The sequence below is a fragment of the Odocoileus virginianus genome, chromosome 2 (genome assembly GCF_023699985.2).
Source record: "Odocoileus virginianus isolate 20LAN1187 ecotype Illinois chromosome 2, Ovbor_1.2, whole genome shotgun sequence".
Classification (NCBI taxonomy): Eukaryota; Metazoa; Chordata; class Mammalia; order Artiodactyla; family Cervidae; genus Odocoileus; species Odocoileus virginianus.
The window spans coordinates 6572481-6597409 of NC_069675.1; the positions used below are offsets into that span (position 1 = coordinate 6572481).

At 47.8% G+C, this 24929-nt stretch overlaps 1 protein-coding gene and 1 long non-coding RNA gene across 51 annotated transcripts in view; one reads left to right on the forward strand and one right to left on the reverse strand.

The window, feature by feature from the left end:
• Positions 1 to 24929, forward strand: part of MAP4K4 (mitogen-activated protein kinase kinase kinase kinase 4) — a 150172-nt gene that overhangs the window by 92829 nt on the left and 32414 nt on the right. For all 50 annotated transcript variants that reach the window (XM_070475210.1, XM_070475228.1, XM_070475271.1 and 47 more), the window contains exons 4-13: positions 2414 to 2539; positions 4327 to 4437; positions 7072 to 7162; positions 7569 to 7699; positions 8519 to 8573; positions 10069 to 10147; positions 14733 to 14908; positions 16469 to 16541; positions 18275 to 18485; positions 22445 to 22606. In XM_070475210.1, coding sequence (XP_070331311.1) covers positions 2414 to 2539; positions 4327 to 4437; positions 7072 to 7162; positions 7569 to 7699; positions 8519 to 8573; positions 10069 to 10147; positions 14733 to 14908; positions 16469 to 16541; positions 18275 to 18485; positions 22445 to 22606 — 1215 coding nt within the window. The remainder of the gene's footprint in view (positions 1 to 2413; positions 2540 to 4326; positions 4438 to 7071; positions 7163 to 7568; positions 7700 to 8518; positions 8574 to 10068; positions 10148 to 14732; positions 14909 to 16468; positions 16542 to 18274; positions 18486 to 22444; positions 22607 to 24929) is intronic.
• Positions 17175 to 18217, reverse strand: LOC139037817 (uncharacterized). Its single transcript, XR_011490733.1, has 2 exons — positions 17566 to 18217; positions 17175 to 17271 (listed from the first exon to the last, which is right to left on the reverse strand). It is a non-coding gene; the product is annotated as an uncharacterized lncRNA (long non-coding RNA).

Below are 24929 nucleotides of genomic sequence, written 5' to 3' on the forward strand. Positions count from 1 at the left end.
ACCACTAGAATATTGTAAAGTAATTAGCCTCCAACTAATAAAAATAAATGGGGGAAAAAAAAAGAAAACATTTGATGTTTCAGCCATATTAGAAAAGCTGTTCCCAAACTGCACTGAAGCTGTCCTTACGTCATATTTCATCATTTCTAACTTGCAGCCCAATTTCAGACCTGTGACCGTGTGTCTCACAGTTGGTCTTGAATCATAGTTTCACTATGAAATGTGATGGAACGGCTGCCTAGCTGTGTCTTAGGTTCAGGGGGCTGCATTGTGTGTGAGGGTGCACCAGCAGTGTGACCTGTCTCTGTATTGAGTGGTGTTCATACCCACGGACAGTGCTCAACTCACGTCTGTAAGGATCTCTACGCAGGTGAGATGTGTCAGGGTTTTAACTTGGTGGTCTCGGGAAACCTCAGGTGCCGTCGGAGGGTCTTGGTGGTTCTTGTTCAGAGAGGTGAACGAGTTAGAGGACACTGCTTGTGCAGTCACTAGAAAGAAGTGTCAAAACCAGTCACATTATGTTGTTTAGTCGCTCAGTCATGTCCGACTCTTTGTGATTGTAGCCCACCAGGCTTTTCCTCCGTCGCAGTACTGGAATGGGTTGCCATTCCCTTCTGCAGGGGATCTTCCCAACCCAGGGATCGAACCTGGGTCTCCTGCGTTGCAGGCAAGTTCTTTACTGTCTGAGCCGCCAGGGAAGCCTTGCTTGGTCCATGACATGTTTAAATCCTGCATTTGGTGTGACTTACGCATCCATGAGGTTTCAGTGAGAATGACCCTACAGCCCCGTGTCTAGACTGCACTTGGCCTTCTGACCCTGCTCCATGTTCACGGCGTCATCTGTCAGAGTCATGTGACAGCTGTGCCCATCAGCAGCGTGCTGTGGTGTCCTCATGGTTGCATCTCTGGACCGAGCTGCAAGCCACCACTGTGAGAATGGCTGGCAGATGATGATTGTATGTTCTGGTGTGTACTTGGCTTGTAAGCAGTAATGAACAATAGCAAGTTCTGGTTTTGAAAAGACACTTTCTCTTTCATTTCGTCTCATGGTTAATATCTTAATCATTCCCCCTTCATGGATCACAGCCTTATCACGGGGAGGGGGCTGGCATAACTCAGTGAAGCGTTGAGCTGTGCCCTGCAGGGCCTCCCAAGACACTCATGGGTCGCAGTGAAGAGTTCTAACGATCTTGCGTCTTTTATCTTAAAGAACAGTGTTAGTGAACCAAGCTTAGGTTCGTTCTGTGAGGCTGTATGGAAGGTTCTGGGAGACGCTCGGCTGCACCAATACGTTTCATGCGTGTGTGTGTGCAGATGAACATACACGCACCCGCATGGCTCACAGTCTTCGTGGAGAGGGAAGGACAGCACTAAAGTGGAAGGAGGTCTTAGAGAACCCGTCATCCTTTCTTGTTGAAAATACATGAAACAGAGGGAGTTCTAGAGATCTGGTTATGTGAAACTTTTCTCAAAGATCTTTGTCTTCCCTCAAACATCTCTTTTCTGACCAAGGCTCATTTCCGCCCTTCCTCTCTCATTTTCTCACTTTGGTTTTGCTCCCCTCTCATCCTGTTGGTTGTCTGTGATCTTGCCTTCAGATGACTTCCTGAAGGTGACTGGTATCACCCTGCCTATGTGTCCAGGCTCGACAGGGGACAGGCCGCCTCGAGGATGCCATTTTCCTGGGCAAGGGGGTGTGCGTGTATGGAGGAAGCAGAGACCTTGTTACGCTCACAAGAGTAACTTAGCTTTATTTCTCCAGACCGTGTCACCACCTGCGCTCTGATTGTCTCTCACAGGCTCTTCCTTCCTCCCTCTGCCCATCTTAGCTCAGTAAAGTGAGAGGCCAGGGTGTGAGCCCCGTCCCGGACAACCTGCCAGCACGCAGTGCTGTTTGTCTCCGGGCCCCCCGCCCAGGACGGAAGGGCTCCTGGGCTCAGCCCCTGCCAGTGGCCCCGACCCCGGGGGATGCTGCTGTGAGAGGCTCTCAGAGGTGAGCCTCCTCCGCCTTAAATGCCGCGGACGGTTTATGCTTACAAATGTTCTCTAGAAACAGCCCTTCCTGGTAATCGGTTGAAATAGTATTGGCCAGTTGGTCCCCCTTTTCCTCCCATTTTTACAGGTGAGCAGCTTGAGGCTCAGAGAAGTGGAATGAGCTATGTGGGGGCACGTGCTCAGCGAGAGAGCCTGGTCCGCACATGCCCTCTGCTGCCTGTCATCTTTACCTTGTGTTCTGTTGTCTTGTTTGCTGAGCTTGTGATCACATTGCAGAGGGTGAGCCCCCAGTTCTTGGCAAAGGCCACAGTGACTGTCTCCCTTGCTGGAGGGGCCAGGACCCTCTGATGGCCTGCGTGTGGAGGAAGTCCAGTCATGCATGTCATTCAGACTCTGCATGTTTTATTTTTTTCTTAAGGATGAAGAGGAGGAAATCAAACTGGAGATAAATATGCTGAAGAAATATTCTCATCATAGAAATATTGCAACGTATTACGGTGCTTTCATTAAAAAGAGCCCCCCAGGACACGATGACCAGCTTTGGGTAAGCAAGCGTCTCCTGTGTGTTTTATGGGGTTTCCTTTTTGGTTGTACTAGAAGGGCATTAAGAACCTTCTAGAGGAAGGCGAGAGAAAAGCAAAGAAAAGGGGGAAAGTCTGGTATCTTCCCTGGACTTCTCAGTGGAAGGTATGCTGAATGTTTATTTTGGTATTGATTTCACATTGCAGGGAAAAGAGTTTGTGTTTGGGAATAAGGTGGCACAGTAAGAAACAAGGAAAACAAGCAAAATAGCAAGGAAATTAGGAGCTTGAACTTAAAAGCAATATGATAAAAACTTTATGGAAATTACACATATATATGGAATTTAGAAAGATGGTAACGATAACCCTATATGCAAAACAGAAAAAGAGACTCAGATGTATAGAACAGACTTGTGGACTCTGGGAGAAGGCGAGGGTGGGATGTTCCAAGAGAACAGCATCAAAACATGTATATTATCTAGGGTGAAACAGATCACCAGCCTAGGTTGGGTGCATGAGACAAGTGCTAGGGCCTGGTGCACTGGGAAGACCCAGAGGGATCCAGTGGAGAGGGAGGTGGGAGGGGGGACCGGGATGGGGAATACATGTAAATCCATGGCTAATTCATTTCAATGTATGACAAAAACCACTGCAATGATGTAAAGTAATTAGCCTCCAACTAATAAAAATAAATGGGAAAAAAAAGAAGAAGAAAAAAATAAAATTAAAAAAAAAAAGAGGGAGTATACCTGTGTACATATAGGTATACAGATGTATACCTATGACTGATTCATGTTGATGTGTGGCAGAAACCAACACAATATTGTAAAGCAATTATCCTTCAATTAAAAAAGTAAATAAATTTTAAAATGGCTAAAAAAAAAAACTTTATGGAAATTAGTATAGTATCTCAGCAACATGCATTTTCTTTACTTCCGTGGGATTGAGAGACAAACTTCAAAACAACAAACTTAGTTCTGTAATTTACTAAGAGCAGTGGGTTTCAGGTAAATTTGTGGAATTTATACATGTTCAACCTTACCTCTTATTGAACATGTTTCAAGATGATGACACTGAGATAGTGCTGGCTCTGTAGCGATCACGTTAGTTCTGCCAAAAGTACTGGACTTACAGAGCGGGAAGATAGATAAATACTCTTGATTTTTTTTTTTTAAGTCATTGTAGAATATTTGCAAAGTTAGGAAAGTAAAAGGGAAAAAAATTACCTTTATTTCTATTGCCCATATCTAAACATAGTTAAAATTTTAGAATAGTTCAGTTCATTTTCTAAGTACTTTACAAATATTCTTTGTTTATATTGTTCAAACATTTAAGTATTATAGAGTGTCTTGTGAAAAGTTCTGTGCTGCTTCAAAATAGTCCTCCTCTTTTGTACTAACCCCAGTTAACATAAAATAGTTGGGGAATCACAGTGTTGTGGAAAGTAGAACATTTGGGATGCTGGGAAGTGAGAAGGCTTGTTGGGGAGCATCTGGGTGAGCATCTGATGACTGGGCGCTGGTTAAGGACAGACGGCCCGCCTGCGCCTGTGATCTGGTGACAGGGGCTGCAGGGCTGGGCTGTGCTATGGAGTGTGAGGACTCCAGTGTCCTGGACCCGTGTCCATGCCCAGGAGATGGGGTGGGGGAATACGCTCGCAGGAATTCGCTGCCTCCACTGTGATCATGCGCCCAGACCTTTAGGAAAAGGGCGGGAGTTAGATTGCCCCCCTGGCCTGCCCGGGGAGGGTGCTGCCATCTGTGATGCTCTGACCTCCAGCGGGATGTGTCCGTGTCTTGTCTCTCTCCAGCTCGTTATGGAGTTCTGTGGGGCCGGATCCATCACAGACCTCGTGAAGAACACCAAGGGCAACACGCTGAAGGAAGACTGGATAGCCTACATCTCCAGGGAGATCCTGCGGGTGAGCCGCCCTGCGCTCGGCTTTGTTTGCATCTGCTGCTCGTGGTGGTCGTTCAGTCACTCAGTCGTGTCCGACTCTTGGCGACCCCGTGGACCACAGCACGCCAGGCTTCCCTGGCCTTTGCCAGCTCCCAGAGCTTGCTCAAGCTCGAGTCCATTGAGTTGGCGATGCCATCCAACCATCTCACCCTCTGTCACTCCCGCTCCTCCTGCTGCCCTCAGTCTTTCCCATCATCAGTTGCCACTGTACAGATGATTCTTTTCATGACAACCAAGGATTCTGTATAGCCAGTTGGCTTCGACAGTTGAAGCCACATCATGATGTTGACTCTGGCCTGTATCTAAAGAAATTAGACTTAAAATAGTTGTGTGTGTGTGTGTTTTTTATATGTAATGTATTTTCCTGAATTCATCCTGCAGTTATTCAAAAGAAAATCAGCGTGCAGAGGAGGAGAAATAATCTCTTAACTCTTGTTGTTTATGGAAATCCTGTGTCTGAGCTTGTAAATCAATATTAATAGTGCCAAATGCTGGCTTTCAGAGTCATCTTCTGGGCTTTGGCATTAACAGAATCTGCTGCAGTATTTACGAGGGAAAGTTCTTGTGTTTAATGTTATTTACAGCCAGTTGGAAAGCTGGTTTATGGTCTTTGAGCAAGTTTCGGAGCTACCAAATGATTTTAGCAGCTTCTGAATGATTCTTTTCAGTAGTGGAGCCGTTGTGACAGCGCAGTGTTTGAAACTAATGTATTTCAAAACTGCTTGTGAGTTGCCCATGGGTGGCTTCTCTTTGGTCAGCTGTCACAGTTTTCTCTCTACTTTACCTGTAAATCATACACTTAAACGACTTGGCTGAATTTCATTTACAGACCACATTTGAAAAGTAAAGACTATGGAATTGAATTGGAATCTAATTGTAAAAGAACCTGTTATTTTTTATGTGTAGGTAAATTTTATGTTTAAGCTTCACAGAGGACTGCAGGTTTTTAAAAATGCTGTCTGGAATTCATGGAGACAGTTTGAATTTCTTTTTGTTTAGTTTACAGAGCCCTTGAAAATAGATAATTCTTCTTAAGACAACTAGTTGGATAGGGAGAGATGGGAGACCTGTCTTTGTATCATCACATTCACATTTCATTATAAAAGCATGGGGATTCTTTTGTGGTTATTATAGGAGCCTTAACATGTGAACCTAAGCCTCCCGCCTCCCGCTGCTATGAGGGATTTCAGTGAGTGGGCACCTGCAATGTCCTGATAGCAAAGTTGTTGTTTATTCACTCATTTCTGTCTGACTCTTTGTGACTCCGTGGACTGTAGCCCGACAGGCTCCTCTGTCCATGGGATTCTCCAGGAAAGTATACTGGAGCGGGTTACCATTTCCTTCTCCAGGGGAGCTTCCTAACCCAGGGATCAAATCCGCCTCTCCTGCTTTGGCAGGTGGATTCTTTACCACTGAGCCACCTGCGAAGCCCCATGATAACAATAAAACCCCACTAAAATGTTAAACAGGAAAAATCAAGTAGACGGTGCGTTCTCATCTACCCTTTCTCAATTGCGGCATCTTGGACTGGGTAGATCGCTTGTGCCTTGGGAGGCAGCTGCACATTGAGTTCTCTGGCAGAAGTCGGGACAAGCAGAGTTGTGAGAATGCTGCCTTTTTGTCTTTCTGACCATATTTGGATGCAAACTGCGTTTTTGTTCTCCCACCACCTCTCATCAGAGGCATGCTCTGGGCTTCATTCCAGATACGAGGTCATCAGAAAGTGCTGTGTGCCCACTAGGGCTTACTTCCTTGGGAGAAAAAGAAAGATGCTTGATTGGCACATGAAGCTCTGTGGATGGCAGGACCGTTGTACCCGTGGGGTAGAGGTGGGGTCAGTCAGTAGTTCACAGCTTGTGGCTCTTTGGTGGGAAAACGAGGCTGGGTTCTAGGGCCAGCCCTTGAAGCCCACTGTCACCCTTGCTTTTCCCCTGGAATGCATGCGGTTCACATCTCCCCCCAGGCTCACCCACTGCAGTGGGCGTGCAGCGTGGGAAGAGAACCGTCCTGTGTACAAATAACACGCACTGCAGTAGAGACACTGCAGATGGTCATTGAACACGTGCCTTCAGGGAAAAGCTGGAAAGTGGTAGCGCTGCCCTCACCCTGGCCCTGACCCCTGGGGACTGGGGGTGCTTCTATCTGTATGATGTCACTGGTGATACCTTGCTGGACACTCACTGCAGATGAATTGTGTGCACACTTTATTTTTCAGTATTTGTTTGCTTGCTTGCTCTGGGTCTTAGGTGTGGCACACAGACTTAATTGCCCCCCAGCATGTGGGGATGTTAGCTCCCCAACCAGGGATAGAACCTGCACCCCCTGCATTGGAAGGCAGACTCTTAACCGCTGGACCACCAGGAAAATACCAGAGAATGGGTTTTGTTTTGTTTTGTTTTTTCTCTCTTTCTTTTAATCTTTTGGCTACACTAAGTGATATGTGGGATCTTGGTTCCCTGACAAGGGATCATTTCCGTGTCCCCTGCATTGGAAAGTGAATTCTTAACCACTGAACCATGTGATATTAAAAGGGGTGCATTCTGCACTGGTCACTGACAGCATCAGAGAACTAAATCTCTCTCTGTCTTGCCTGCAGGGCCTGGCCCATCTCCACATCCATCACGTGATCCACCGCGACATCAAGGGCCAGAATGTGCTGCTGACCGAGAACGCAGAGGTAAAGCTAGGTAAGTGTGGTCTGATGCCTGCCAGGGTCGAGTCCTCTGTTGGCATCACCCCGTTACCCGTTCCGTCCTGTTGGAGAAGTGGAGCCAGGCTTACCTCTTAGCACGGCTCCAGGCCCGCTTTGTCCGTGCCCCAGACTCCCCCAGCAGCCCCTCTCGTGGTCCCTGTGGGAAACTCAGGGATGTGGTGGGTACAGGCCCCTGGGGAAACCCCCAGGCTGGTTGAGCATCTTGGCGCTGTGGTGACTTGGCCCTGGAGGGGGTGCTGCTTACCCGCGCTGCCGGAGGGTCGCACGTCCACGCTGTGCTTGTGTGGGGTTTACTGTGAAGACACTGCTCCTCCGTGTGCGTCCCGTTCTCGCCTGGTTTGCTCACTGTGGCCCACTGTCCTTCCTTCCTCTGGCCGCAGTGGACTTCGGGGTGAGCGCCCAGCTGGACAGAACTGTGGGGAGGAGGAACACGTTCATCGGCACCCCCTACTGGATGGCCCCCGAGGTCATCGCCTGTGACGAGAACCCGGACGCCACCTACGATTACAGGGTAAGGTGCCAGCAGCCTGCTCTCATGGGCTCGCCGGTCCTGGGCGTGCGGTCTGACCCCGCTTTCCCCTCCCTGCCCCAGCGAGGACCGCGTGGACTCCTGCTGTAGGGCACATCTGGTGGGACAGTATTTTGAGGCTTTTTGTGTGTGTGGTCCGTTCTGCATCAGCTATCTTCTAAGTCAGGTGCTGCTTTCAAGGCGGGAGGGGCCCGTCGATCTCAGAAATGTTTTGTCCCCAGTCAATTTAGCGCTTCTGCTGTTTACTGTTCTTTTTAATTTGAAGAGTGTCAGGTATTTATTATTTCAGGAATATTGTCAGATTACATAGCAAGCACTTTGTGTGAAATTTTAGAGTCTTGCTAAAGAGCTGTGCACCTTTGCTTTGGTCACAAATGTGTTTAAACTCTTGAGAGTGACCTCTAGAGACGTGTATCAATAATGCACTTCTTGATCCTGATAAAAAGTCTTGTTTGATCATCAGACTCTGGCTGAGAGTTGGATCATAGGTACGGCGAGTGGTTCTAATTAGCGATCATTATTATCATTATTGCATAACTTTTCACAAAGCTGTGCAATACAAGGCAGATTGTATAGCTTTTCCATCACTGTCTTCTTGAGTTGACTAAACTTTATGAGTTGATCATTTATTTAATTGAAGGTATTCTTCCAGATGTGTTTGTGCTTGTGATTTCTTGGCAAACTTCCTTTTGGTTCGTACCCCCAAAGAATGCATTTATATGATTTGTGTGAATGACCAGTGGTCGTGAGCTCCTGGCCTCACAGTGAGGATGGTGCGCTAACGTCTGCTTTGTCCTGCAGAGTGACCTCTGGTCCTGCGGCATCACTGCCATTGAGATGGCTGAGGGCGCTCCCCGTAAGTAGCCTGCCTTCCTTGTTAGCCCGGTTCTATGCAATGTAAACCTGGTCTCATGGCTCCAGAAACAGTGGCTTCAGGAATGGAGCTGTTCCTGGTGGAGCATTCGGGTGAAGGAGTCATAAATACAGTGGAGTTTTAGCTGTGAAAGGAGTTCTTGGCACATGTCAGTCCTTCTGAAGGTCTCCCTGAGGTTCATGGGCCGCGTTACCTTTTAAGTTGTAATTAGATGTGTGACCTGAATTTATTCTAACATCAGATAATGACAGTCCACTCCAGTATTTTTGCCTGGAGAATCCCATGGACAGAGGAGCCTGGCGGACTCAGTCCATGGGGTTGCAAAAGTTGGACAGGACTGAGCATGCACACACACACACAGAGTAATAGGCAATAATTTTTCTTTTTATAGTTTGAACTTAGTATTCAGTGAAACTGGTCCTAATACAGGAAATTTCCATTTTACTTATGTTTTAATTTTAAAAATAGAGGCACAACCTTTTATCCATGAAATAATTTTTTTTTTTTTTTTAGTATTACCTGTGAAATTTTGGTTCCGCTTTGGATTACGTCAGTGACAACTTCGTGAAATTGGTTTTTAATCAGGAACACAGGAGAATTGCAGAGAGCAAAGGGAAAAAAAGAAACCTATTATTTTCTGTTGGTCCCCCTTGAATATAAAATATTTGGTACTTAGTTGCTGCTGACTAAATATTTGTTGAACGAATGATACAAGGCTGCCCCCACCTAGGCATTAGTTGCACTGCAGAAGTGGCCATCTGTCCTGCTCACCCTGTGCTCCATCGTGTCCCCCGAGGACCTGAGACTGGGCAGGACTGCCTGACGCTTTGTCTGGTTCCCTTTCGCCCGGGAACAGCATCCTCTCTTTTAGCCCTTTCTCCCAACTGTCTTGTAAGGTGCTTGTGAAGGTGAATAAACACACGGAAATACCTGTATCCACATGCACCTCTCAAGCCTTCACTGGGCCAGTGATCAGAGGATAAATAGTCATCAAACAAAATTAAACAATCCCACTCATTCCCCGATTTCAGGAACACTCACTCTAACAGTAAGCAGTGAACACGCCTGCTAGTGCTCCTGAGTTCCAGGCATCCTGTGAAGAAGGCCTTTACAGCTGTGTCTCATTTAATCCTCACGACAGTCCTATGAAAATAAAGATATTTTCGTTGTCATCCGATAGATACCTTAAGCTGTTAACTCCTTTCGGACTTTGAATCAGCATTTATCTTTGATTTATGAACGCTTTCCAGTGTGTTTGAAATGGTCCAGTCTTCTCGCTGTCGTCCTCCTTGTGTTTTGCTGTGCTTCCGTGGGGGGTTCAGGGTATGTTCTCAGCTGCATAACTAGATGTGCAGGCTGCTTGACATGAAGCATGTCACTCAGACAATGGGCAGAGCATGTGATGTCACGAGTGGGTCCCGGAAACGGAGACCGAGTGAGCTGAGTGCATAACTGACACGCCCTCTCCTCTCCCCAGCTCTCTGTGACATGCATCCCATGAGAGCCCTGTTTCTCATCCCCCGAAATCCTCCTCCCCGGCTGAAGTCCAAAAAATGGTAAGATACGTGTGCTTTGTTGTCATTCTCTTCCTTTTTTTTAAAAAAAGAAAAGTATTCCTTTTTAGTTTGACTTCAGGACAGAATCCTGGCCATTCTGACTCCCAAAGAATGCAAGAGTCAGTGTCCTAAAACACAAGTTACAAAGTGTATTGCTTTAGTTTTTAATGTTCTTTTTCCTCTTGATCCATTGTCCTTGAATGATAAAATAGCACCAAGTGACTCTATGAAACACCATCACAATATTTTAAAAAAAGGTTCTATTTTAATATTTAAATATACTTCTCAGTGTAGTGGACTCCCCTGGTGGCTGAGACACTAAAGAATCTTCCTGCCATGCAGGAGACCCTGGTTTGATCCCTGAGTCAGGAAGATCCCCTGGAGAAGGGATTGGCAACCCACTCCAGTATTCTTGCCTGGAGAATCCCATGGACAGAGGAGCCTGTCAGGCTATAGTCCATAGGGTCGCAGAGTCAGACATGACCGAGCAACTAACCCACACTCAGTGTAATAGATTTCTGTACGGCTGTACATGAAGAAGCAAAGTTGTGTTGACTTGTACTTTCTAGTTGAAGGGATATTTTAATAAAACTCATGGAAGGGTTCACTGTCATCATGGCAGGACGTTGAAGTCTGAGGGGCCCTTGCTGCCCGAGCAGAACGTGTTGGAGGAGGGGTCCTCTCCCTGGGCTGCCCCTTCCTTCCCCCTCCTGATTAATTCTGATAAACAGCGTCGATCCCGGGGAGGGAGATGGTGCCAACCTCCAGGCACAGAAAAGTTCAGAAGTGCAGTGGGGCGGGCAGATGCTGCTTTGGTGGGGTTTTGAAGTCTCGGAGGAAGAACACTGCTTTGTTCTTTTGGCCTGAGAATTTTGCCCCCTCACTCCCTCTGAGGGTTGTTCTGAACCTTCCTTATGGACGCCTGTCTGTGCCCGGACCCCATGCATACAGGCCTCCCTCCCGCCCTGCTGTTCTGTTTGCTGGGCTTGGCTGTCGGTCTTACCTGCTGTGTGTGTTTGTTTTCCTTCCTGAAGCTGTTCTCACCCATTTTCCAGGTGGTGGTGTCTCCTCTTAGGTTCTTGCTTCTAATTCTGAAATACACCAGAGGTCCCCGTTTTGGCCTCCTCCTACTAGCCGTTGGGGTGTAGGGTGCTTCAGACGGTAAAGAATCTGTCTGCCATGCAGGAGACCTGAGTTCAGTCCCCGGGTCGGGAAGATCCCCTGGAGAAGAAAATGGCAACCCATTCCAGTATTCTTGTCTGGAGAATTCCCTGGACGGAGAAGCCTGGCGGGCTGTAGTCCATGGCGTCCCAAGGAGTTGTATATGGCTGAGCGACCAACACTTTTACTTTACCAGCTGTTAGGTCTGCTCTTTTCGGGGGCGCATCCTCTGATGTTCTAGAGCAGCGGTCCCCAACCTTTTGGGCATCAGGGACCGGCTTCATGGAAGACAGTTTTTCCACTGACTGGGGGTGGGGGGAAGGTTTTGGGGTGATTCAGGAGCATTACATTCAGGATTTGAGCTCCTCTAAGAATCTCACACTGTAGCTGATCTGCCAGGAGACGGAGCTCAGGTAATAGAGCAATGAGGAGTGGCGGCAAATACAGGGGAGGCTTCACTCCCTCGCCTGCTGCTCACCTCTTGCTGTGTGGGCTGGTTCCTAACAAGCCATGGACTGGTACGGGTCTGGGGCTTGGGGTCCCCTGTTCCAGAGGCCGCTAGTCCACTGGTGTAGACACGCACATGTATTTCACCCTTGTTTCTCTCCTGTTCCCTTCTGTCTTCCCGTCTTCCCCCTTTCATCTGCTGGCGAGATTTCCTCTTCCTTCATCCGTTCTTTCACCACATTCAGCTCCAGGGAACGGAGGTGGTCTGGTTCCACTTACCAGTTCCTGGAGAGGTTCTTTAAGGCAATGATTGAGCCCCAGTTGGTCTCCTGTATTATTAGAACGTGACAACCGTGTGCGCCCACGGGGGCCAGCCCTGGGAAACCACATGTGAACAGTAGGTGTCACTGGGGAGTCAGCTGTGGGCTGGGCGACACTTCATCCGCCTCCTGCTGAACTGAGCAACGCTCATTTTCTCCTTGCTTATTCTCAGATTTTATTGAAGGGAGTTTATGCTCCATCTTCAGGGTGTTTTCGCAGTTTGTAAGTCAGTCGGTTATGCCGTCCGTGACTTGCAGGCGTGGATCAACTGCTGTGTTATAGAGCACGGTGAAATAAAGAGACACGTGTAGATAACAGTGGAGTCTCGCTGTGTTCTTTCACCAAACTGCCTCTAGCTAAGCTGGATCAGATGCATTCTCAGCAGTTCACATCACTGCCTCAGCTTACCCGGGTGTTCCGAAGGGTCGAGAGGCTCACAAGCGTGAAGGCTGTCTTCCTTTACGGATGCTGTCTTCCTGTCCACAGGTCGTGAGTTTCCACAACCACTTTGGCAGAAGTGGCCTTTGAAAAATGATCAGCAGATTCTCAGCAGAAGCTGACAGTTGTGTTTAAAGACTGTATCGTAGATGATCATTTCTCTGGTGTTAATCTGTACATGGCCCGTAAGAAGCCCTTTGGAATTCTTTATCTTAAGGTTTCATCCTCAAACTCTCCAGTGTGAAGGTCTGAGGAGTGACTCAGGCATTTGTATTTTTAATGAACTCCCCAAATGGTCCTCCTGGGCCCCGGGATTTGGGACTCCGTGTGCCGTAGCATTCCTCTATCGCTGTGTAGAATCCTGTGCATCCCTCCTTAACCACAGAACAAGGCCTCAGCTTCTTCAGGTGGCTGAGGGCCCTTTCCTGCGCTGACCCTGACCTAGTTCTTTTAACTCTTTTTCCGCCTTTCATTGCAACGTCAGAAAGCAGTTCACCGTCCCCCTTGGACTCTGCCACCTCGTCACTGTGGGACGGTGGCTTTTCTTGGGAAGGTTAAACATCCTCCTTTTTCTTGATGTGGAACCCACTCCACTGCCTCAGTTCTGTTTTCTTCCTCACAATTTGATTATACATCTGCTATTGAATATACACACACTGTTTCCTATGTGTGTGTCTTACAGCATAAACAAATTTAAATTGTTGACACATATATATTTGTTGGATTGAACAAAAATAGTAAGTTCTGAGTACAAATAGAAGAGAGAAGAACTGATTCTCTCTTTTCCAGTTTTTTTTTTTTAATACTTAATTTTATATTGGAGTATGCTTGATTTACAATTATCATGTTAGTTTCAAGTGTGCAGCAAAGTGATTCAGTTACTCATGTACATGTACCTGTTCCTTTTCAAATTCTCTTCCCATTTGGGTTATTACAGAGTATTATGCAAAGTTTCCTTGTGCTATACAGTAGGTCCTTGACATTATCTGTTTTATTCGTTTATTTTTTAAACTTTTTATTTTATATTGGAGTGTAGCCAGTTAATAATGTTGTGATAGTTTCAGGTGGAAAGAAAGAACTCTTAAAGCATGAAGTAACTGGAAAGGACTGAACTCATTCTCTCAATCACATTTTTAAAGACTGAATAACTCATTCATTCAACAAAAATTTACTGCATACCTATTGTAGTTGACATGCTCCGAGCTGGGCCTTGCTGACAAACGGGAAAGCAGGAACCAGTCCTGACCTGTACGGTTATAAACCAGGAGGAGAGACAGATGTAAACGTGAAGTGTGCAGTGTGTTACATGCAGAGAGCCCGAAAGGAAGGGCTCCTGGCTTAGGGCGTGTGGTGCAGTGTTGCCAGGAAAGGTTTATGGACAGGAAGCTGTCTGAGCCGAGTCTCCAATAACAGGGTGGCTGAGAGTGTCTCTGCTGAGGCCACAGAGGGGTCACCAAGAGTCAGAAATGGAGAAATGAGCAAAAATGAAGTGTCTGGTGGGGTAGATGTTGGCAACAGGGTCACTGCCCCCCTCAGCACTGTTATTTCTGCCCTTGTCCATTAAGTGTAGGGCTTCCCTGGTGGCTCAGGGGTGAAGACTCCGCCTGCCAGTGCACGAGACACGGTTCGATGCCTGGGTTGGGAAGATCCCCTGGAGGAGGGAATGGCAGCCCGGTCCAGTATTCTTGCCTGGGAAATCCCATGGCCGGAGGAGCCTGGTGGGCTACAGTCCATGGGGCTGCAAGAACCAGACATGACTTAATGGCTAAACAGTGACATAAAGGGTAGAGAGCTGACACGTAACTCAGCCTAAAACTGATGGAAATGTTACCCGAACAAGATCCAGATCCTCCAACTTACCCGGGTCCCTCTCTCGTCCCGTGTCTGTCCTTGTCTGTAAGGATCCACCATCTCTCCTCTGTCACCTTTACGTTCGTGAAGGCCTTCCTTCACTCGCTTTCCTCCTCCCCCGGAATCCACGATCAACAGGCAGCATTAACTCCCACTGCCCCTGCGGCCCCCAAAGTGCAGTGTGACTCCTGAACTGTGTCCCCCAGGGTCCCTGCTTCGTTCCTGTTTTATCCCCGTGCATTTGCAGCGTTGCTCACAGTGAATCCTGAAGCCTCGCCTCATGTACCAGCTTGTAAGTTACTGGTATTTTGGAGCTTTGCTCTTCATGGTAGAAATCTGATAATCTTTTTTTTACTTTCTCTTTTAGGTCCAAGAAGTTTTTTAGTTTTATAGAAGGATGCCTGGTGAAGAATTACATGCAGCGGCCCTCCACCGAGCAGCTTCTGAAGCATCCTTTCATTAGGGATCAGCCGAACGAAAGGCAGGTTAGAATCCAGCTTAAGGATCATATAGACCGGACCAGGAAGAAGAGAGGAGAGAAAGGTATGAAGTCTGGCTTTATTCTCATCTTAAATATTCTTTTAGGGTTTTGCCAACCAGAGTAGGTTGTCCCTTTCCTACTCAAGTTTGGGCTCATCTGGCCGGGGCTTGAGTGTCTCGACCAGCTTGGTCTAGGGGCCAACCTGGCTCCGGCAGTGGCGACCCCGGGCAGCGGGGCCCTGCAGCCGGTCAGTCCGTGATGCCGTCTTGCTCCACCTCGGGTCACAGCTTGCTGGCTGTGCTTCTTACCGCGCTGGGGGTCTCGTTCTCCGTGTGGGCCATGCCAAGCTCAGCGTGTCAGCCACACGCATCACCATGGGCCTGTTACAGACTTCTCTCCTGCCCATGGGTTTCCGGTGCTTCATGCTGCCGTGGGGGCTGTGGCAGGCCTGTGCCCTTGTCTCCTTTTGCTGTTCTATTTCATCAGTTTTTCCCTGGCTCCTCCTTTATACTTATTAGCTTTTTTATTTTAGTTGAAGTATAGTCGATTTACAATGTTGCGTTCTTTTCTGATGTAAAGTGATTCAGTCATATGTATATATATTCTTTTCCATATATGTTTCCATTATGGTTTGCAGCAGGATATTGAATATAGTGCCCTGTGCTGTTTGGTAGGACCTTGTTGTTTATGTATAGTGGTGTGTATCTGGCAGCTTCCCAGGTGGTGCTAGTGGTAAAGAACCTGCCAGCCAGTGCAGGTAGACCTAAGAGACTCTTTGATCCCTGGGTTGGGAAGATCCCCTTGGGGGGGGGACGGGGAGGCATGGCAGCGCACTCCAGTATTCTTGCCTGGAGAATCCCATGGACAGAGGAGGCTCGTGGGCTACAGTCTATACGGTTGCAAATAGTCGGAGATGACTGAAGTGACTTAGCACACAGTGTGTTGTGGTATCTGCTAATCCCAAACTCTGAATTCATCCTGTCCCTCTCTTTCCCCCTTGGTAACCATCAGTTTTCCATGTCTGTGATTCTATTTCTGTTTTGCATGTAAATCAGTTGATTTGTATCATTTTTTTAGATTTCACAAATACGTGATATATGGAATTTGTCTTCCTCTGCCTGATTTACTTCACCTTTATAATTTTGGGGAACATGTGATTTTGGTTTTCTGCTTGAGTACCTACTTTTTCTCCATCCCGCAGACTTTTGTCTGCTGTTCTCTAAGATGATCCGTAAGTGCTAAAAATAACTGAATATATTCTCTTATTGCCTTAGTTTAGGCAGTTAAACCTCTCTCTGTTTTGACATCAGAGTGGACTTTGTGAATCTGCCGATGCTCATGGCCCATTTTTCTTTCGTGTCGTGGGCTCTGTAGCCCCTCTCCCAGCCCTGCGCCCCCTGAGCTGAGCGTCCCACAAGGGGTTGTCGCGAGCATAAGGGAGTCAGTTCCTCTGCTGGCCCGGGGCCTGAGCACCCGTCACAGTGGACTCCCCGCCAAGGTCTTCCTCCCCGCGAGTTGCCCACACGCGTCGCTGTTTTCTCCGGGAACAGGTGGTTGATGCTTCCCTTGCAAGCGGCGTCGCCACTGTGCGCCGGCCCGCTCACCATGTCTGTCCTTTCCAGATGAGACCGAATATGAGTACAGCGGGAGCGAGGAGGAGGAAGAGGAGGCGCCCGAGCAGGAGGGGGAGCCCAGGTGAGCACAGCGCGCTCGCCGGGGCCGGGCTGCGGGCCCCGGGCTGCGGGCCCGGGTGGGGACGGGGCGCCCGCCGGGGCCGGGCCGGGCTGCAGGGGCGCCCTCGTCGTGGGGGGGGGGGGGGCTCGTCAGCTGCTCTGAAGATGCCTTAATACCTTCCTTCCTTCCCTTCCTTCAAAGACTCTTGTAAACACTCTCCCGCTCTGGAGCTGCCTGCTGGTTCTTCACTGAGACTGTGTTGCTTCCTCTCCCCGCGGTGTGGAAATGGGCAGGCTGCGTTTGGCCCTGGGGCAGGGGAGCTTACCCATGGCAGTTCTTTTCCAGGAGGTGTGGATGGAAAACGTCTTGTAGCTTGTGACCCAGTCCTGCACAAACTGAATTGTCCCACTCACGGGCCACTTAGGGCCTCCGCTAAAAACACTACAATCTTCCCCAAAACACGCCTGTTGGCTGGTTGGTTTTCCCCTTCCCACCCGTGTGGTCACCAGCAATCACTGCCTTTATGAGGATGCATTTTGGGCTGATCCATTCTGTAGTCTGTTTTGGCCCTCTCTGGCTCCCCAAGACACAGCTAAGCAGAAGGTTGAAGATTTGGTAGCAGGAACCTCATAGTGACTCATTAATCAAGGAAGAGAGGATTTAAAAGCTTTAATAATGGTCTTGTCTGCCTGGTGTCCAATGTAGCCGACTAGCTGGTCACAAGGAGGGCCTGGACTGTGGTTGAGAGACCCTGTGTGCAGAGAATGGATGTTTGAAGAGAGCATATCAAGACAGGAGAGAATTTATTGGAAAAAAACTCCATCACATCTTTTTGTAATTACATGAAAGATTTGAATCCATTTGAGACAAATTTTGAGCGCAGTGTGAACTGATTGCATGAGCAGTATGGTTGTTTGGGGTCAGGGATGTGATGTAATGGAAGAGGCAATTGAGGATTTCTTTGCCATGTGATTCTGGGGGGTTTGAGAGTGGAGAAATGACTCTCCCCCGGGAGACCAGCTGGGAGGGATGTGGTTCAACTTACCTGTGTGGTGGTGCATCCTTGGGACCCTTGGGCTCAGCTGCCGGGAATAGAGAGAGCGAGAGGGTTATGCGGCAGGGAACGGGACCAGACAGGAAGGCGAGGATCGGTACATGCTGACGGTGACTCCGCTGTGACTACCTGTCTTGCCCGAAATGTGCTGATGCTGTTCCTGATGGGAAGTCAGGTAGTCACAGAGGGTCTAGCAACGGGTGGAAGATGGTGGCTTCAGCTTTCCGCTGCACAGTTTGGGTGGATGTGAGAATCCTACCTAGAGACGTCCTGTCAAATAAGACACCCAGGACAGAGTTTTATGGTATTTATGACCATATGAAAGAAAGATGAAAGGTGATGCTATTGAACTGTGTGTGCTAAGTTGCTTCAGTTGTGTCCAACTCTTTGTGACCCCATGGACTGTAGCCTGCCAGCCTCCTCTGTCCGTGCGATTTTCCAGACAAGAATACTGGAGTGGGTGGCCATTCCTTTCTCCAGAGCCTACCTAGAGATGTCCTGCCAAATTAAACACTCAGGACTGAGTTTTAAGGTATTGATGATGCAGATGAAAGAAGAGGTGATGCTATTTAACTGTAGGTTTTGGCTATCCCCATGGGTTTGTCTGCTGGGTCTCGGGGCGGGAGGAACCCAGCAGATGTAGATGTGGACGTGGACTGGCTCACGCCCCTGAAAGCCCCTCACCTTCTTCCTCCCACAGCTCCATCGTCAACGTGCCGGGGGAGTCGACGCTGCGCCGGGACTTCCTGCGGCTCCAGCAGGAGAACAAGGAGCGCTCCGAGGCCCTGAGGAGGCAGCAGCTCCTGCAGGAGCAGCAGCTCCGGGAGCAGGAGGAGTATAAACGGCAGCTGCTGGCGGAGAGGCAGAAGCGGATCGAGCAGCAGAAGGAGCAGAGGCGGCGGCTGGAAGAGGTAGAAGAGGACAGTGTTCGAGGCGGGTCCCACTGTCTAGTCCCAGGGGCATCCAGGTGCTCCGAGGGCCATTCTCCGTGGTCCTCCCCCCGGCTTGGCCACGCCAGGCGCGCCGGTTCCCTCCGGCAGGACGGCACATGCCCAGAGGCCCCAGGAATGTTCTTCCCTTGTGGGATCTTTAGGGACCCTCCCCGCCCCGTTACTCATCCTCTTCATGCAGGCCGTGGGTGGCGTCACCCTGGGTCTGCGGAGGCCGTGTCCACTGCGGTCTGAGTCGGCTGGCTCAGCCTTGACCTCATTTCGCTTTCACTCTTGGCCTCAGGGTCCAAGGTGGTGTGTCATAAATATTTTCCTAGAACTTTTAGACCTTTCCACAGGGAAAACATTTTTTTTCTACAAATGCCTTCACTTCACGTTCATTTAAGAGGGAAAGATAAAGAAAAGAATTACATTGGGCATAATACAAATGCTGTTTTGTAATCTGGCGGTTGTGGGGGATTAGTTCTTTGTAGGGGACACTTTTTGTACCATCAGCTCCTTTAACTCACTGAGACTGTCAACACTGGTAATGTGATTACTTGGGCTGCTTCCTTCTTAATTCTCAGAGACACTGTTCCCTATATTTCACTTGAGGCTCAAAAGACCCTTTTTCTTTTTTAATCTAATTTTAATTTGTTTTAATTTTTTGTTTTCTTTCCCTGACTGCCATTTACTGTATACTTCATAGCTTCAGATTTCTCACTTAGAGTAGTTTATTTCCATTTACTTCATCTTATTGTTGCACCTTTATCCTTGATGCCAGGAAAAAGAACCCCAAAGAACAGTCAACCTATTGATACTGTACAGTGGAGTTTAATATAAATAACAGCACATGGTGGTTTTTTTTTTCCCCAAAGATATTTTTTGTGTGTGTGGATCATTTTTAAAAAAATTTTTATTGAATTTGTTATGGTATTGCTTCTGTTACATGTTTTGGGTTTTTTTGGCCAAGAGGTACTTGGGATCTTTGTACCCCAACCAGGGATCGAACTTACACCCCTGCATTGGAAGGTGAAGTCTTAACCACTGGGTTGGCAGGGAAGTCCCACCACACATGCTTTTTCCCAAGCTACTTAAGGGTACATTTTGTGGAGAAAACCTCTGCTTTGTTCTGTGTGTTATCTGGTTGCTCAGTGGTGAAGAATCCACCTACCAGGGCAGGAGACGTAAGAGACGTGGATTTGGTCCCTGGGTCGGGAAGATCCCCTGGAGGAGGAAATGGCAATCCGCTCCAGTGTTCTTGCCTGAGAAATCCCATGGACAGAGGAGCCTGGCTGTTTACAGTCCACGGGGTTGCACACGAGTCGGACATGACTCAGCAACTGAGCCTGCATGCACACAACTTCTATTAGAGTCAGTAAGCCAGTGCAGTATCTGTGAATGAACCCCACTATTATCAGCACTGACCTAGTAAGAAAAGTTAAGACTTTTGAGATGAAAGTACTGCTTTTAAATGCCGATCTGGAAAAAGAACTTCAAGATAATTAAAGCATAGTTGGAAAAGTACATATTTACTTAGGCATGCTTGGAAAAATTTAAGTAAGAAGGAAATCTCTTTATAATTTGAGAGCTTTGGAAATGACTTTACATCACCATGTAGGTTTTCAGTTTGTTAGATTTTGTTTTTAAAGAAAGAATGATTTAAGAAAATAAGAATGACATCAGTTTGAAAATACTTCAAAGGATTTTTATTATGTTTATCATTCTTAATGGGGTAACCTGAGCGGGCATGTTTCTTAGACTCTTGGGTTTTGTTGCTTGAAATCGCAGGCAGAACGTTAATCCAGAGTGGATTGATGTTGCTGAGTTGGTGGCTGATGGTGTGTATGTTTACTTTTGGCCATTTTCTTTTAAAGTTCTATTGTAAAAGGCCAGCTTTTCATCTTAGTGATCTCTTAAGGTATTTATTTACTACAGGTCTTCTTTAACCCCCCAGCACACCCCAGTTAAGGGCCTGTTCTGACTGTAGTGATTTGTATGGTTGGAGTTTAAATTTTGGCTCTTGATCCAGTTTGCAGCTTCAAGTACTAGCACATAATGTGGAAGAGGAATTGGTAACTGCATTGTTCTTTGCCTCGGCCATCAGCCTCCCAGCCAGGGCTTGTTTAGTGAATTAGTCAGGGAAATGTACTGCGTGCCATATTATCCTGTGGATTTTTAAGAAGAGTGTGGCTTATCTTACCTATAAGACTTGGATGAGAGGGGGTGTGTCTGATTCATTTTGTGTTCCCACGATGCTTCATGAGTATTTCTCAAGAGGAGGAATCGGCATTTGTAGCTTGGGTATAAGTGTCCTGGGAACTCGCACTCATTCTTCAATGAACTTTTGGGCTTGAGATCTCTTGAGTTCCAGAGCCACCTTTGTTGTTTAGACGCTCAGTTGTGTCCAACTCTTTGCAACCCCATGGACTGTAGCCCACCAGGCTCCTCTGTCTGTGGAATTCTCCAGGCAAGAAGACTGGAGCCACTTGCCGTTTCCTTCTGCCGGGGATCTTCCCAACCCAGGGATCCAACCTGTGTCTCCTGCATTGGCAGGTGAATTCTTTATTGTTGAGCCACCAGGGAAGCCCTGTAGCTGCCTCCGAGGACCTGGCAGAACATCCTTAGCCACAGAGGACGTGTTACTTTCTCTCTGAAACGTTCCTTTGTCTTCTCTGGAGACAGAAATTTGTACCCTGAGGCTGGTGTGAGGTGGGCCCTTGACTCAGCGGCCGTGCGGTGGGCAGGGTGTGTAAGCACCCAGTGCTGCTTCTGCTGCAGCCTGTCTGACTGACCTGGAGGGGAATTGTTACATATCCACAGCCTTCCTCTGTTGTGGTTCTTGAGCTACATTAGAGACTTCCTTGCTGTTGAGTCACTCAGTTGTATCTGACTCTTGGGGACCCCATAGACTGCAGCACTGCCAGTACTGGAGACTGTTTCAATGTAAATTAACTTTAGTGAAATAAAAGGAAAAGCTCAGTTCCCCCCAGTTTAGGTGCTGGGTAGCAGCCTGGGGCCGGTGGCCGCTGTGCTGAGATAGGGTACCTCCCCATCCCGGGGGTGCTGCCGGCCAGCATTCTGCACGTTTGTGGGAGGACTTGATTTGTACTCCACGCGGTGGCCCTGCTTCATTCACTGACAGAGGCGCGTCTGGGCCGGATGAGAAGTGGCCAGACGTGCGCCCAGGTCACACTGGTACTCAGAGGAAAGGCTGTGAGAGCAAGTCTGCTGCCTAGTAGCACCTGTTAATAGGATGCAGGGTGCTGTCTGGTTAACGGTGGGAGTCAAGAGTGGTCTTGACCGGGAGCCCACCACCCTGTCAGCACTGGACAGGTGACTCACGTTTCGTCCTCAGTGGGGTAGGAGTGAGGGGCTTCCTGGGTTTGTCATGAGGCTGCAGTAGGTAAGGGGACGTCGAAGGAAGGTTGTCAGATCCTTAGCACCATGCAGACACAGAGTGAGCTTGAGCTACCGTGGTGGTTATCTTCACGAATAATAATCATGACATCTCTTAATTTTCTTGGTGTCGCTTCCTCCTTCCCTGAGGTATGCTTCTTTTTTCCCTCTTTTAAGTATTTCTCTCCTTTTTTCTTCCCCCCTATTTCTGTTCTCCTCTATTCATTTCTCTACTTTTCCTTCTGACTTAAGAGCCTTGAGTAACCCTGTCAGTGATACTCAGAGGTACTGAATTCGTCATTCCCTCGTTGCTGTGGTTCAGTGAAGAACAAGGAATAACTGATATCAAAGTGAAACCCAGCTCTGACCTGTACTTTTGAGGATGCTGGTGTGTGTGGGCAGAGGACAGCATGGAAGTAGTCGGCTGGTGGAGGTGGGGTCCCCCAGCCCCGCTCTCGCATCTCCCTGTAGGCAGACAGCACACCGTCCTGGGCACTGTGGCCGGGCAGTCTGCTGACTGTGCACCATCTTGACTTTCACAGCAACAAAGGAGAGAGCGGGAAGCCAGAAGGCAGCAGGAACGTGAGCAGCGGAGGCGGGAACAGGAGGAGAAGAGGCGGCTGGAGGAGCTGGAGAGACGGCGGAAGGAAGAGGAGGAGCGGAGGCGGGCGGAGGAGGAGAAGAGGAGAGTGGAGAGGGAGCAGGTCAGTCCTCGGGGGTGTTCTGACTTTGGGACTCTGTCACTTGGCGGAGTTGGGGGATTGCAGGCAGAAAGCACACATAACATACGCGTCTGCACATGCACACATGCACACACACAGAAGTTTAGGACTTTAGAGGTTGGAGAATGCAGAAACAGTTGGAAGCATTCACTCTAGTAAATTGAATCTCTTGTCTTTACCAAGAGATACATAAATCACTACACTTCAGACACATACACGTAGTGAGACACATCTCATTATGATGCCTGAAAGATTTCTAAATGTGTCCTCTCGGGTTTGGCTTAAATGCTTTGAACCTCAAATATCTGGATAATAAAAAGGGAAATTTAAAACCAACCATGAGACATTTCCTATGAGAAATGTTTGAAGCATCCAATGACGTTATTTTAAGATATATTTGCAGATATTAATAATTCAGTGTGTACATAACGTAACATTAGAATAACTGATAACATTAGCCAAACAAATGCCATCATATTTTAGTGATATTTATAGCATGTTAATGTCAGATTATGTTGTCTTCAGGAATCTGATTCCTGAACCAGCTCTGCAAACAGAAATTGTGCATTTTTTCATCTGTGTCATCTGTGTGAATCCCATCATGCCCCCCTGGCTTGCGTGCCTTTGAGTTGATCAGTCTTTGTTATGAGCTTTGAATAAAGGAAAACATATGAATGGGGACCAATTTAAATGATACCTGAAATTCATGCTTAAAATGCTTATAAACAATGGTATTAGCATCCAAATCTGATTATTCCACTACTATCCTGAGACTCATCCTTTGTCTTGGGTTTTCCTAGTGTTGGATCTACATAACATTTTTTTGTTGTTGGAGTTTAAGTTATTCTATCTCTTTACTGATTTTGTTGGCCAGTTAACTGTGGTGTGTTTAGGTTTCATTTGCTGACTTATACTTGGGGACTACAAAAAGGAGTAAATATACGCTTGAAAAAATTAAGTCATCGAGGAATAATTGTTGAAACTTGATGGGAGAAGAGGTGTGACTCTAATACTAACCTTCAGTGTTCTAGTAGAGTCATTGACTTTCGTGTATAGCAGGTGTTCCTCATCTCCTCTTTTATAAAAATAGCATCAAAGGTCAGTTTTATTCCAAAATATTCCCCGTGTCAGCCGTGCTGTAGGAACACATCACTTCTGTGTGAACGTGGGTGTCTGTATACATGTGTCCTTGTCCAACTGTCCCTGTGATATGAAGGCAGAAAACCAGCGACATCCTGACCTGAAGCTGCAGCTGTGATTCACTTGTTTGGTTTGGAGAAGTGGGGAGCCGGGAGTCGGGGTCCTGTCAGTCATTAGGGGGCGGGGGGTGTGGTTGGGCACACTCCCCAGAGCAGGTCTTGGCCATCCTGGGGGCGTGGTGCAGGGGAGCGTCTGTGTCCCGGACTGGAGCCTGGATTAGAGTCCAGGGCCCTTTGCCAGTGGCCTGTGGATACACTTTACCTAGATTGAATTTTGGGGGACTAAATTTGCTTTGTAAAGAAAAACTTTCTGAGGGAAATTTATGCCATGGTTTCTGCTCTCTAGCATTCTCTCCACCTGTTCAGCCCAGCTGTATGGCTGCTTTTAGGGCATACACTCAGCGGTAGACACTGCAAAGAAATTATCTGAATAATCTGAATTTCAGAATAAAATCTCCTCCCCGACGCCTCAGTCTGCTCCTTTACTGGAGAAGTGAGCTTTTCCCCTGTTGAAAGGGAGCCTTTTATTTGTAAAATCTTGGTGCTCTTCGAAGTAATTTCATGTCTGTTTCATATATGAACCTCATAAAAAGTCCTGAGAGTTGGGAGAGAATATTCTTGATGCTCATTTCCCCAAAGAGAAGACTGAGAAAGTGGGTGGCCGAGGCCTTGTGGGAAACTCGGCTGATTGTTGGCGGATCGAGGTCTCCTGATTTCCCATCCCATCAAGTACGCAGCCAGCTCCACAGTTGGGATTTTCCCTTTTACATCATGTATTTTGGATGTGTTTACCTGGTTATTTTTGTTTGTTTCGCTATAGAGGTTTATCATTCTCTTCCCATTGAAAAGTCGTCACAACCCCCCCATAGACAGACACAGACACACACACACATCTGCTTACCCCACAGACAGACAGACAGTCACACACACACACACACATCTGCTTACCCCACAGACACACACACACGTCCACTTACCCCACAGACACACAGACACACACACACGTCCGCTTACCCCACAGGCACACACACACACGTCCGCTTACCCCAGACACACACACGTCTGCTTACCCCACACACACACACACACACACACACGTCTGCTTA